This window comes from Mastomys coucha, unplaced genomic scaffold, assembly GCF_008632895.1.
Source record: "Mastomys coucha isolate ucsf_1 unplaced genomic scaffold, UCSF_Mcou_1 pScaffold9, whole genome shotgun sequence".
Classification (NCBI taxonomy): domain Eukaryota; kingdom Metazoa; phylum Chordata; class Mammalia; order Rodentia; family Muridae; genus Mastomys; species Mastomys coucha.
The window spans coordinates 103,947,747-103,962,028 of NW_022196915.1; the positions used below are offsets into that span (position 1 = coordinate 103,947,747).

A 14,282-nucleotide genomic window follows, 5' to 3' on the forward strand; every position below is an offset into this window, starting at 1 on the left:
CCCCCCCCCCCCAACCTGGTTGTCTCTAGTGCTACCTGCCCTTGCTAAATCTGACTGGAGCATATCCTTCATGTGATCCTGGTTGTGTCAGAACTACTCAGAGTCAAGCAGTCTCTGTGAGCCTGTGATTCTGGGATCCTGTGATCCTGGGCTTGTTAGATCACCTGGGAGTGGGGCTTCCTCTGTGTGTTGTGAGACTGGCTGCGGAGCTTGCGCCCAAGGTTTGCTCAGGACACCAACCCAGACAGACTGGAAGGAACCTGAGTCACCAGGCTGGTGGAGTTCCTGTGTGCCTAGTCCCACTGGTCCCAGTTATTCCCAGTGTTGAGACAGATGTTGGTTCCTCCTCATCTCTGATCCTGGAAGTGTCAGAGTGCCTGGGAGTGGAGCTTCTTCTGGGTGTTGTGGGACAGGCTGTGGAGATTGTGCCTAAGGTCTGCTCAGGACACCAGCCCAGACAGACTGGAAGGAACCCGAGTCACTGGGCTGGCCACTTCATTCCTTCTTAAAAGGGGGAACAAAATACCCATGGAAGGAGTTGTAGAGACTAACTATGGAGCAGAGACTAAAGGAAGGACAATTCAGAGATTGCTCCACCTAGGAATCCTTCCCATATTCAATCTAGACACTAGTGCGGATGCCAGCAAGTGCTGGCTGACAGGAGCCTGATGTAGCTGTCTCTGGAGAGGCTCTGCCAGTGCCCTACTAATACAGTCCATCCATTGGACTGAGCACAGGGTCCCCAGTGAAGGAGCTAGAGAAATGACCCAAGGAGCTGAAGGGTTTGCAGCCCCTTAGGACGAACAACAATTTGAACTAACTAGTGCCCTCAAAGCTCCCAGGGACTAAACCACCAACCAAAGAGTACACATGGGGGTACTCATGGCTCCAGCTGCATATGTAGCAGAGGATGGCCAAGCTGGTCATCAATGGGAAGAGAGGACTTTGGTCCTATGAAGGTTTATGCCCCAGTGTAGGGGAATACCAGGGCCAGGAAGTGGGAGAGGGTGGGGTGGTGGCCAGGGGGAAGGGGGAGGGAACAGGGGATTGTTTTAGTTTTTGGTTTTTTATTTTTTTTTTATTTTTTTTTGAAGGAGAACCTTGGGAAAGGAGATATTGTAAATAAAGAAAACATCTAATAAAAATAAAGAAAGAAAGAAAGAAAGAAAGAAAGAAATACTGGAGCTAACAGATGTTATAAATCAAATGATCCTAACAGATACTTATGGGAAACTTTACCCAAACACAAAAGAATAAGCACTCTTCTCTGCACCTCATGACCTTTCTCCACAACTGAGCACACACACTTGGACACAACAGGTAGAAGATATTGAAGTAACAGCCTACATCCTGCTTGCCCACAATGGATTAAAGGTGGTTATCAACAACAGAAATGTTGAAAAGCTTATAAACTCTCAGGCACTGATCATCTCATTATTGAATGATGCAAATGTAAATGGCCAATAGGAAGTAACCCCAATGGTAATTTTGGCGGTGTTTTTATCTGATGATGCTTTGTTTTCACACAGCCTTTCTTCGTTTGTTTTCTTACCCTACAGGTCTTTTGCTTATCTAGTATGTTTCTGACTGGGCTTTTGGGGGTTTCTGCGTGCACCGATGAGTGATGAGTGCGTCCCTACATCTGCATGTGCTCCTCGTGCTTTCCCTTGGTTTTTGTTTTTCCTGTTTTGTCCTATTCATATTTGTCTGTTACTCCTTTCTTTTCTTTCACGTTTAGAAAGAAGCCTGTTTATTTTCTAATGAGATAGAGCAAGACAAGATGAGGATTTAGGTAAGCGGGAGGTGGGGAAGACAGGGGGAATTGGGGTACGAGAAATCATAATCACAACATATTGTATAAAAATCCATTTCAATTAAAATAAAAGAGGGGGGAGCTATCAACAAAACAAAACATCTCAAAGTAGAACACACAAAGGAAAACCTAAACTGAGCAAATTCCCTTTACCTATTTGACACTCAGTTGTACAATAACCAATCTATGGTCCAACTACAGGCTTCTCTTAACCTAAATCCTTATTTCTTAAATGTGTCTTGCTCTCTTTTTTCCTGGCTGTGATTCCCAACTTCAGCAAGACATCCAGATTTTGTTGAGTTATAAATAAGAAACACCGTTATCTCTTCTAATATAGAAATTGCATTGTTATTTACAAACTACCAAAGTAGCTTTGAGCAGGTTTTATTACTTTCTTTAAAGGTTAAAAATGCATTAGCAATGTTTTAAAACAGGCAAAAGACCACAAATGAACTCCTGCTACATATAAGATGGAGGTTAAGAGGAACAGCTTTCCCCACCTGTAACAACTGTTAAACAAATTCTAAATTGCCAAATTGAAATCTAAGTTCCTGGTCAAAAATAGAATTACAGTAGCATTTGCTACACAAGCACCTTACTAAAGTTTTGTTTTTATTACTTAATAAAGTAATAAAATTAGAAATAAATAACAGAACAACACATTTATTACCTTCTTGAGTTAAGTAATGCATGTGCTTTGCAATGACTGCACTCTTATCTTGTGAATCCAAGAAAGAGAAAGTAGAGAAATCTTCAATATCAGCAGTTACTGAAACAACAAATGTTTAATAACAAATTACTAAGATATTCACAACAAGCATTGTAGTATGTATAAGAATAGCTAGTTACCTGATGAAGACAGTAAGTTAAGGTACCGTGGTTTGGTGTGCAAAATCAAAGAATTTATGCGAGATACAACATTACTCTTATCCATCAGGTAGTCAATGGCACTGGTTTCATCCCTTATCGTGCCCTAAAATTACAATTATAATTAGCCTATTATATCATGTGCCTATGTATCTGATAAATTCAATTATGAACTCTTAAATATCACAGTAAAAAATTTATACAACCTATGCCATTAAAAATTTCAATATACTTATATTATTTGTGTCATTTTCTTATGAATGCCCACCTACCATAAAAACATCTCTTTGTAGATACACAAACGTGTCCATCATTTTTTGCAGAACAGCTTCTTTTAGCTCCTCAGTGTTGAGCTCTTTGAGGCCAAAGGGTTTACCATTATAAAGAGCTTGAGGCAAAGGACCTAGGCCAGTCATCTTATAAAAGCTTGCTCCGCCCTATTTATTAAAGATACCAGTGTCAAAGAAAATATGGATATTTAAAAAAGAAATGTAAGATAAGAAGAAACAGTGTCATATTTTTAAGTCATAGGAAAAGTTGTCAATTTTGTTATTTATACCTGTGCATACAAATGAAATTTATTTATCTACAAATAGCAAGAATCAGACCTTGTCTTCTTCTTTTTTTTTTTTTTTTTTTTTTTTTTTTTTTTTTTGAGACAGGGTTTCTCTGTGTAGCCCTGGCTGTCCGGACCTTGCTCTGTAGACCAGGCTGGCCTCGAACTCAGAAATCTGCCTGCCTCTGCTCCCAAGTGCTGGGATTAAAGGCATGCACCACCACCGCCTAGCTCAGACCATGTCTTTTGTCAAGGGTTGGCTTATGAATATTTTAGTCTTTGTCAACTCTTTGTCTATGAGCTCTGTTGTTAGTGGTAGAAGATTCACAGACAATTCATAAACACATTTTTCGTTGCCCTAAAAGTTATTTACAAAGGCAAGCAGTGGTGGCACTGCCGAGTCTTGATTTTCAATATGACACTTACTTAAAACCAAAACATTTATCTATAATACAAAGGACATTATTATTCACTTAGTCAATAAACACTTCTTGGCTCAATCCATGAGAATTACATTATCTATCCTGATAATAGAACTGAATGTTGTTCTTCAAGAAGTCCACTAAATACTTACAAATGAAAGCAATGTTCCAGGTGGGTCCATAAAAGGATCATTTAAGAAGTCTGAGCAAGAAGAGGAAGGGTTAAGTAAAGGCTTCTGTCAGACCATGGCACTGAAAGCCTTAGAAGATGAATTAAAGTTTTCCAGGAAGACAGAGTGGAGAAAGGCGGCCCACGTGAAGGGAGAGCAGAGCGAGAGCTAGAAGGGAGTGAGAAGATGGCGGCTCGGGTGATGGTGAGGGAGTGAGAACATGGGCGGCTCGGGTGACGGTGGCAAGAAATACAGAGGCCATGCGATATGTGATCAGAGAGATTCAGTCTGAAGGCAGATCACAGGGGGCTGAAGGGAATGGGTTCTACCTTGTGAAGAAGTCATGCACTGATATTTGATACTAAGTGTTAGGGCTATTATTAGAACCAACATTCTCACAAGTAGCCTAAAAAACTACATGCAAATTAAGTGTTCCTTTTCTGATATAGGATCAAAAGTATTTAAATTTTGGAATATGTGCACTCTTTCATGATTCTTGTCCAGCTTCTAAATGCCAAATCATGATCACACAGTTTTAGGCTCTGGAGCATTTGGGAATCAAGTGGGGATGTTTGACCTGGAGCACTATTCCACCACTTCACACACGACAGGATGGATTCAGTCACTTCCAAGGTCACATGGCCATCACAGTTTAGAACTTTACCTATCCAGATCCGCCTCACCAAAAGTCTGAACACTTAACCACAGCACTGTATTATGTCTACACCAAGTCTTATAAGGACGACATTTAATAGGAACTGGCTTACAGATTCAGAGGTTCAGTCCATTATCATCAAGGCAGGAGCATGGCAGCATCCAGGCAGGCATAGTGCAGGAGGAGCTGAGAGTTCTACATCTTCATCTGAAGGCTGCTAGTGGAAGACTGACTTCCAGGCAGCCAGAGTGAGGGTCTTAAGCCCACGCCCACAGTGACACACCTACTCCAACAAGGCCACACCTCCGAATAGTGCCACTCCCTGGGCCCAGCATACACAAACCATCTCAGATGCCTACCACACTTCCAGCACAGGTGGTTGGCACGAACCTTATCTACTCTCTATGGTGAGACATGAAGAAGGATCACAGCACGCAGTAGGTCTGGGTTAACAAGAGACACGGTGGACTTGGTTTTAGATGCCTTTCACTTTATATGTTTATGGAAAATCCTCTAGACAGACAAATGCCTACTTCTTTGTCTCTTCTTACTGGTATCTGTGTTTGTGTGTGTGCGTGCGTGTGTGTGTGTCACTGAACCTGAAGCTCATTAATTTGACTGAACTGGTTGGCCAACTAGCCTTAGGCACGCTGCTCTTCCAGGCATGTGCCACAATTCTCAACTTTTAATTTTCTTATCATGGGAGCTGGGGATCTGAACCCAGGTCCTCGTGCTTTCAGGGCAGGGACTTTACCCACTGAGCCATCTCCCAGCCCTGACTCTTTAAAAGATTTATGTGCTGGAAATACAGGTCTTCCTTTTCCTCTTAATCTACAACTTTTAATTAAGCAACCTACATATTCCAAAACATTAATTCCTAGAGATAAGCCAGTGATGTTCAGTGTATCATTCCATGTATCTGTAAGCTCACAGGCACCTCACAGTAGATATAAATACTGGATAGAAAAGCTGAAATTATCTTCCATTTACATCTTTGTGATGAGAGATCTTAAAACTTTCTTCATTAGGCATTTCAAGTATGAAATAAATTGGTATTATAATTACTTCCATGTTTAACAGACCTCTTAAACTTCTGGTCTAACTGAATGTTGTAGTTTTCACTAATCTTCCACAATCCCCCAACCTCCCAGAGCCTTTGGTAATGCTGTTGTATACTGCAGCTTCCAGACCTGTATCTTGGATTTCACTCTGCAATCAGACCCTATGGTGTTGCTCTTGTGCCTGGTATTTTGCTTTATACTGAGTCCACTCTTACCATTCTTCTTCTATCATAGTTGGAATGGGTCCCCAAGATATCCAAAATGTCAGCCTGAGGAAATTTAGTTTGAAGAATGCTTTTCACATCGTCCACAGTGAGTATGCGATGCTTCATTCTTTGGTACATCTGTGGAAACAAAGATATATTTCCTTTTACAGAAATTAATTTTATTTCTTTAAGAACCTAATTGTATTTGCAAAACAAAGAGCATGTTTTTTAAGTTCTTTCTGTTTGGCACTTTTTGAAGCAGGGTCACCAGGACCCCAAGGTTAGTCTCAAGTTCACTGTGTAGCCAAGGATGACTTGAACAAATGCCTTTGTTTTCTCTGCCCCAGTGTTGGGATTATGTGCCACATGTGGTTTTTGCAGGGCTGGGGGCTAACCTCAGGGGTTCATGTATGGTTGGCAAGTATTCCATCAATTGAGCGTCAATTGCCTGTCTCTGTGGTCTGTTAGTTCTAAGAGTATTAAATGTGCACATTACATACAGGTAAAGAGGTCACTCATACCAGGCATTATCATTTAGAAAATAGTTAAAATATTGCTTAATTTTCAAAATAACAACTTCTGTTAATTGCATTTTAATCAAATTAGACACTAATTTTAATAACTTTGTTAAAATGTATTTGCAAATTACTTAAGAATGACATTTTAGAAATGCTTCGTTTTTCCTTGGACTGCTCTTCAGTAAACACATGACTGTATGTCCTCTTACTTTCTCTTACTCTGTGTTCTAAGCACACCTGCATGCTCTCCATTCTTTCCTATCTCTCCTTTCAAAAAAGGGTGTGTGGTGTATACATGTGTGTGCATGTGCGTGTGCATGTGTCTGTGCATGTGTGTGTGCATGTGTGTGTGCATGTGTCTGTGTGGGTGAGTTTCTGATGTGTGCATGTGTGGAGGACCGAGGTGTATACACATGTGTGCATGTGTGTGTGCATGTGTGTATGCATGTGTCTGTGTGGGTGAGTTTCTGATGTGTGCATGTGTGGAGGACTGAGGTGTATACACGTGTGTGCATGTGTGTGTGCATGTGTGTGTGCATGTGTCTGTGTGGGTGAGTTTCTGATGACCTGGGATATCGTCCTCTCTTCCTCTACACTGAACCCAGAGCTCACTGCTCAGCTAGACTGGCAGGCCAGAGCAGCCTTGTTGTGGGTGAGGAAGATCTGAATCCAGGTCCTCCTCCATGTGTACCAAGCACTTTACTCACTGAGCCATCTCTCCAATTCTCATTTCTTCCTTTAGTAAAATGTCATCATTCAGCTTTTATATGAAAAAGAATTTAAAGTTGAGTGGGTTTGGAAGGGGAGAGGATCTGGGAAGACTTGGAAGGAGGGGAAGAATATGATTATAATATACTCAAATTTTAAAATTATTTTAGATAAAAATATATTTTAAAAAGATGTTACTGATCCTGTCTTATATTTAGATGCAGATCTAGGATGAAGGCTTTGGTTTCAAGCATAATGTGGTTTTCTAAAAAATTATAGCATCTTTATGATTATATGGTAGACAATATATAGCAGACAACGAAAGTGCAAGTGATAGGTGCAAACTATGATGCACACATTAATTTCTAATAGAAAATGACTATGCAGATTCAGCACTGGTAATATCCTTCCTCTCTCAGTGAGTCTCTTTAGAATGATATGGATTCTTTCAATGAGGTTCTTAGCAATTTGTGACTTTTCTTTGCAATATACTTCCAGACTCAAGATGTATCTCGTTTCAGTTTATTTTAAAATGTATTTATTTCTTATGTGGATTGGTATTTTGCCTGCATTTTCGTTTGTGTGAAGATGTAGGTCTACTTGAACTGGAGTTCAGACAGCTATGAGCTGCCACGTGGGTGCTGGAAAATTGAACCTGGGTCCTCTGCTAGAGCAGCCACCGTTCTTAACCACTGAGCTATCTCTCCAGCCCCTTGTTTCAGTTTTTAATACAATATGGGTCCTATTACAATAATACAGATGAATATTAATGAAAGGTCCATGTGAAACTAAGTCTCTTATAAACCCTTATAGCAATCAATAGGTTGGTAAAATTAAGGCAGATACATACTGACATATTATCACACAGCAGTAGTGTTCAGAGGACACTGTTCCCCTACTGGGATACCATCACTTGCCTTTGAATTAACCTCAGTAGTGAGCAATGTGCTACTGCAAACTCTTAGACAACACAATTTTAATGCAAAGCTAAGAATGTGAGCCAGTCTACAGACTTTACTCAGTGACTCAACACTCTACTTACAAAACACTCATTTGTTATTTTCCCTTTGCCATGTTCTTAGAAATGCCTGCCTTTTCTTTATCATATCTTCTCCAGACTCAGCATCACACAGCTTGCTGTCACTCCCAGATCGGGTCCTTGGACACTGTCTAGGAAGTACCTATTATATATACATGCTCATTTAGAGCAGCTGTCCTCAACCTGTGGGTCTCCACCCATCTGGGGTCACAGATCACATATCCTGCATATCAGATACTTATATTCCAATTCACAAAGTAGCAAAATTACAGTTAGAAAGTAGTAACAAAACAATTGTCTGGTTGGGACCAGCACAGCATTAGAAGTGCACTAAAGGACACAGTGTTAGGATGGTTGAGATCACGGATTCAGAGGTTGTTAATCACTGCATTACATCAAGGTGTAGCTCAGGAAGCCATTTCAAAAAAACATTTTCTATTATGTTTTTCTCTAGTTCACAGGTACACAAGTTAAATACTTACAAGTTAGATTAACCTAAGTAAATTAATAGACTTCGGTAGAAGCTCAGCTGCCTGCTTATAATACTGGGACAATGGACTATTTGAGGAATCACATTTATTTATACTAACTTCCAGGAACATTTTCATATATTTAAAATGATACAATAATAAATAGAGATACAAGAACATCGTTTATTCTGAAAACCTTATCTAGTGCATAAACTCACATGTGTCATAGAAATAAACGCTTCTGACACATCATACTTTTCTTCAATATAATTGAAAGCTCGCCAAAGAGCAACTCCAGCATCCGTTGTTCCATCAATTTCATTATCCACGTTAAGAATGAACACAAAACCAATTCTGGAAAAAGATTAATCAACAACATCACAACCATCTCCTGAAGAACAGTAAATTACTACTTAAAATATCGCCCTGCAGCCCCGGATTAGAGGAATGTATTAGATATGGGAGAGGGGACTATTATTTGAAAAGTTTAGTTATAATGCCTATTCACCCAAATACTCAGAGAGAGCTCTGACAGTCCTGCAAACTGTCAGACACTCAAGCGGCCCTAAGACATCTCCAGAGGCATCATCCCCTCCCCAGCAAGCACTCACTGCTCATTTCTAATGGGCAGGTCTCCCATGAAGGCACGCGGGGAGTTGTACAACCCAGGCCTCACATGACAACTGTTGCTTTCGATACCATAGCCACACTCTCTGTGACACATTATAAGCAGTACTAGACTTTGTAACTACTAATATAACTAGTAATATAAATTTACAATTACCGAAGAGGAATTTCATTAAAATAAAAATATTCTGCCAAATTTATAAAGTCCAAGGTATATTCTTGAGCAGGATCAATAAACAGAACCTAGAAGAGTAAACATAATCATTATAAGACTTATAATTTACATGAAATTTAAATATAGTCTAATTGAAAGCATAAAGTTCAAGATGCAAAATTTCAAAAACTAGCTTGAATATATAAAAAATTTATAATTTATGAAGCTTTATTATAGTTATATATTAAATATAATTATACATGGACTCTTAAAAAGATTATAAAGATATTCTTTGTGGATGTACAACATTAAGTATGTATTCACTACAAAATGAAAGACCTCATTTCACATGTTCATTGGCCCTTCTGTGAAGATTTTAAAAATATCATAAATATGACTGCTTTCTAAGGAATCTTACAGCTATAGAGTTCCTGTGAAAAAATAAACACATACAGTGCAGTCTGGGATGTTTCTCTGCATACTTCAGAATTCCAAAAGGTTGTTTGAATATTTAGAACTATAATAATGAACCAACAAACACTTACAAAAAATTTATATATTTTTCTTGACTACTAAACTTTAAAATATAGCACAAATTATAAATTCATTTGAGATAATGTACAAATAACATTATAAAACTGTATGAAAGATGAGGACTAATTAACACGTTAAGTGAAATCACTGGTCTCAGCCAGCCATGGCAGGCCTGGTGCACTAAGCAAGTACTCCTTACACTTGATGTGCCTACTAGCCAACAGTAGGTAATCAAAAAGAATGTCCTCTTTATAAAAGTTGTGTAAGAATTAAAATACAATACTCACCAAATTATGAAAATTACGCCTTACAGAAGGGACTGTTCCATGTAATACTGGCTTTAGAAACTGCCAGCAACTTGAAGGCCAATCAAGATACAAACTATCATTTTCTAAGTCATTAACCCACTAGAAAAGAATCCAGAAGCCTGTTAGAGCTACATTAAAATAATAGTTACATCACTTTCAAATTTAGAATTCTTTTTCTACTGTGCTAAATCACAAATGAACACACACACAGATTTTTCTATATTTCTGATATAAAAAGTCAACTGAATAAAGAATATATCACATATGACAATTGTATGCTTCCCAAAACAAATAAAAACTTTGGCTCATTAAAAAAAGAAAGGTTTGCTTCATTTGAAATTATGTGCACTGGTTAGTTGATGGGGAGGGAGGTATGTGGTATACATGGATGCAGATGCCTGCAAGGCCAGAGCCATCGGATCCCCTGGAACTGGACACACAAGCCACATGCCTTATAAGCCATCTGGCTTGGGCAGTGGGAAGTGAACTTGGGTCCTCTGCAAAGCCAATAAGCTCTCTTAACCAGCCCCACTCTACAGCCTTAGAGTTCAAGCTCTCAAGTGTTTTCATGGAGTAGTTTATGTTAGCTATCCCTCCTGAAGCCACTGTAAAAGCTGAAGAAAAAACCATGTCAGGACAGGAAGTAGGTGTAACAAGCAACATTCAAGAGTGGAATGCTTCTAACCCCTAAGAGGGCGGGCCTAAGAGGCAGGGTCTACTTTCGTTTCACTTTTGTCCCAGAGGACATTTTCAAGCCTAGAGGAAGAGAGCTCAAATACAAAAGTCAGGGTGGTCTGGAAGTTAGAATTTAGCACCTCAAATTTCTAGGACTGTGTTCTCCTTCGTGGGGAGCAGGAGAGGGTCTGCAAGAGAAGAGACAGCAGGGAAGGCCTGAGTTCAAGTCAGAGACACTGCTGCCTCCTAACCTCACACTGCAGGGAAGGCCTGAGTTCATGTCAGAGACACTGCTGCCTCCCAACCTCACACTGCAGGGAAGGCCTGAGTTCATGTCAGAGACACTGCTGCCTCCCAACCTCACACACACGCATAGTATACTCCCAAAAGCTCAGGAGAAGAAAAGATACCAGACAGAGGCCATAGCTCAGAGTGCAGCTCAGGTGCTAAACACTAGGGACTGTCACTGGAGACAGTGAGAGCCACACCCTAGAACTAAGACAAAAGAGAAGAATGCTCAGGAAGCCCAGGACAAGGTTCAACAGAGACAACAAAACACCTGGCATCTGGACTCTCTTTTTTTTTTTAAATCAAGTTCTAGCTCATATTTTCAAAACAGCTACAAAGATTACAGGGAAGATCCGATGGTACTCGCGTGTGAACTCAGCATTAAGGAAGCTAATGGAGGAGTACGAGGTAGCTCGAGCTACACAGTGAGAACCCGGCCCAGCCTGCCATGCGAACAGAAGACGAAGGTACTAAAGTCCCGAGACTCCCTGGAATCCTAGAGACTAAAAGCACTGGGATTAGCACATGCCCAGGAAAGACAGAGTTGTCCTCACTTGTAACGGACTTGGAAACTCTGTAAGAAGCAGTAGAGGTGAGGCGAGAAAGCAGACAGACAGACAGACAGACCAAAGCAAACCCACCACCACCATCCCAACCCCCGTGCCTTGTGTTAGGAAACTTTCTCTCAGGAAGGGCATTTTCAGCTGAACTTGAAAGAAAAAGTAGGGGCTAACTGGAGCATGGAAGAGGCACAAGATGAGGAGATGAGTGAAAAGAAACTCTTGGGAGAACGGAAGGGCAGCCGCAGTCAGTTATAGAACACCAAGACTCTGAAGACGACCTTGCTTCAGCAAAGCAGGTGGGGACAGATTTCCCAGATGCCAGGCTGTGGCGCATGCTGCACAGTTGGGAGCCCACGGCAGGCTGCCCAGGCAGGAGTCTTATCATGTTCAAGCAGCATCCTTCCCTCCCCACACCGTAACCAGCTGGTGCTAGCGCTCACAGGACGGTTCTGACTGCTTTATCTTGAAGCTGAAGATGCTTCATGAGAGAGGTTATCCTGATGTGAAGCCACCGAGTGCAGAGAGAATGGGTCTGTGCTTTTGTTCGCTCTTCTGAGGACTGATTCAATGTGTACATGTATTCTAAACACTACAAATACATAGTTCTATGCTAAGCCTTAAAAATTCCAAAGGCTGTAGGACAAGGAATACTATGAGCACTTACCGCTATTGAAGGATGCCGAATATCTAAAACAAAGTCATGGTCCCACGCAGGTGAATTTAATTTTAAAAATCTGCTCATCTCTTCTTCACTGAGCCCAAGACTTTTAAGGCCACTCAGCAGCTTTCCTTCTGATTTAAGCATATCTAAAATACTTCATATTCAAAGAAAAAATAAATTTTATTTTAATTTGTCAAACTTTTTGGAAGTCTAAAGTTTGATAATATTTTTTCAATTGTGTATGTACATGTTCATATGTGTACATGCTCATGTATATGAATGAGTGTAGAAGACAGGTCAACATTAATATTTAAATTTACTTCAGTAATTTGAATATTTTAAATTTAATTTCAACATTTAGAATTTAATTCAATGCTAAAATTCTGTTAAGCAAGTATTTGAGTTTTTTTGTTATAAGACCTATCACATGCTAAAAGTTCAGTGGTGGATTAACAATGTAAAATAAGTTGGCAATCTAGAATTTGAAGTCTACAGAGTAACTAATTCTAAGAAACTAATTATTCTTAGAATAATCATCATGGTATTACTTTAAAACCACAGAATAATTTCAAGGGCTTTAAGGGCTGTGACTCTACAGGTTTAATACTTGTAGATATATATGTGAAGAGTTCAATAGAATTAAATCAGATAACCGCTAAGATAAGAAAAATCTCCCCCAAAGCCATAGACTAACGAAGACTACAGTGCCGGGCAGGAAACACCTCCTTAGAATGGCTGGTCAGGGGAGCCCGACTGACTGTCAAAACAGTCCAGCCCGCCTGTTACTGCTGCCACAGGCGTGCCCTGGGGCTGAAGACACTGCACACATAGGACACACCACCAGATGAGTTAAGTTGAATCTGGCCTGAAAGCCTCTTTCCTGTGGCCTAGCCTCCACAGTGCCAGAAAAGATTATGCAAGGTGCCAACAGAGAGAAGCAATTAACATTCCTACCCAGCTACATCTATCTATGATCCACTCATCAAAGGATCCTCTCTTTATAACAGATGAAGAACACCACAGAAAACCACAACTGGACACAGTGCATACATAAAAAGATCATGGGGAGCCTAGCCCCAAAGGATACATCTGCATCAAAGCTCCTCTGTCTATAGCTCATGGAACATGTTGGACATGTGAGCTGGGGGAGGGGGAGGGGTGAGAAAGACTACAAGAGACAGAATCTCAGGAAGTCTGCTATGAAACTGTCTCTCCCAGAAACTTCTGTAGACGCAAGACCAGAATAACGGGAATATCAGCAGTGAAGGAGGAAGTGTTGCTAGGTTCCCACAGACAAAGATAAAGAGAACTAATTACGGCCGAGAGAAGGTTAATTAGCCTCTCTATTATCAATTACCCTGTGCAGATTGGTCAGTCCTAAAACCATAGACACATAAACAATCAAAACAAACTGAGCAGGATGTATATATGTATATGCACACATATATAAACACAATATTAACATGCATACATATATAAAATGATTAAGATCAAGGAAAAGGAGTCCATCAACTGGGGGGGGGTACCTGAGAGATACTGGAAGGAGGGAAGGGAGGAAGGGGAGGAGGAAAGTGATATAATTCTTTCTCACTTAACAGTGTATTTAAGCCAGTCTCTCTGGGCTGTTGTCCTGAGCAGACCTTGGGCGCAAGCTCTGCAGCCAGTCCCACAACACCCAGAGGAAGCTCGAATCCCAGGTGCTCTGACACTATCAGGATCAGAGGTGAGGGAGACCCAACATCTGTCCCAACACCGGGAGTGACTGGGACCAGCAGGACCAGGCACACAGGAACTCTGCCAGCAGAGTGGCTCAGGTTCCTTCCGGTCTCTCTGGGCTGGTGTCCTGAGCAGACCTTGGGTGTAAGCTCCACAGCCAGTCCCACAACACCCAGAGGAAGCTGCTGCACTCCCAGGTGCTATAACAAGCCCAGGGTCACAAGATCCCAGAATCACAGGATCACAGAGACAGCTTGACTCTGAGGAGTTC

The 14,282-nt window shown here is 40.7% G+C and overlaps 1 protein-coding gene across 1 annotated transcript in view; it reads right to left on the reverse strand.

Moving 5' to 3' along the window:
- Uggt2 (UDP-glucose glycoprotein glucosyltransferase 2) overlaps window positions 1–14,282 on the reverse strand; it is a 153,194-nt gene that overhangs the window by 94,972 nt on the left and 43,940 nt on the right. Inside the window, exons 12-19 of the mRNA XM_031361024.1 lie at window positions 12,299–12,449; window positions 10,088–10,207; window positions 9,270–9,355; window positions 8,704–8,839; window positions 5,760–5,888; window positions 2,953–3,117; window positions 2,663–2,786; window positions 2,484–2,582 (exon numbers count right to left, since the gene is read on the reverse strand). Of these exons, the coding sequence (XP_031216884.1) occupies window positions 2,484–2,582; window positions 2,663–2,786; window positions 2,953–3,117; window positions 5,760–5,888; window positions 8,704–8,839; window positions 9,270–9,355; window positions 10,088–10,207; window positions 12,299–12,449 (1,010 nt within the window). The remainder of the gene's footprint in view (window positions 1–2,483; window positions 2,583–2,662; window positions 2,787–2,952; window positions 3,118–5,759; window positions 5,889–8,703; window positions 8,840–9,269; window positions 9,356–10,087; window positions 10,208–12,298; window positions 12,450–14,282) is intronic.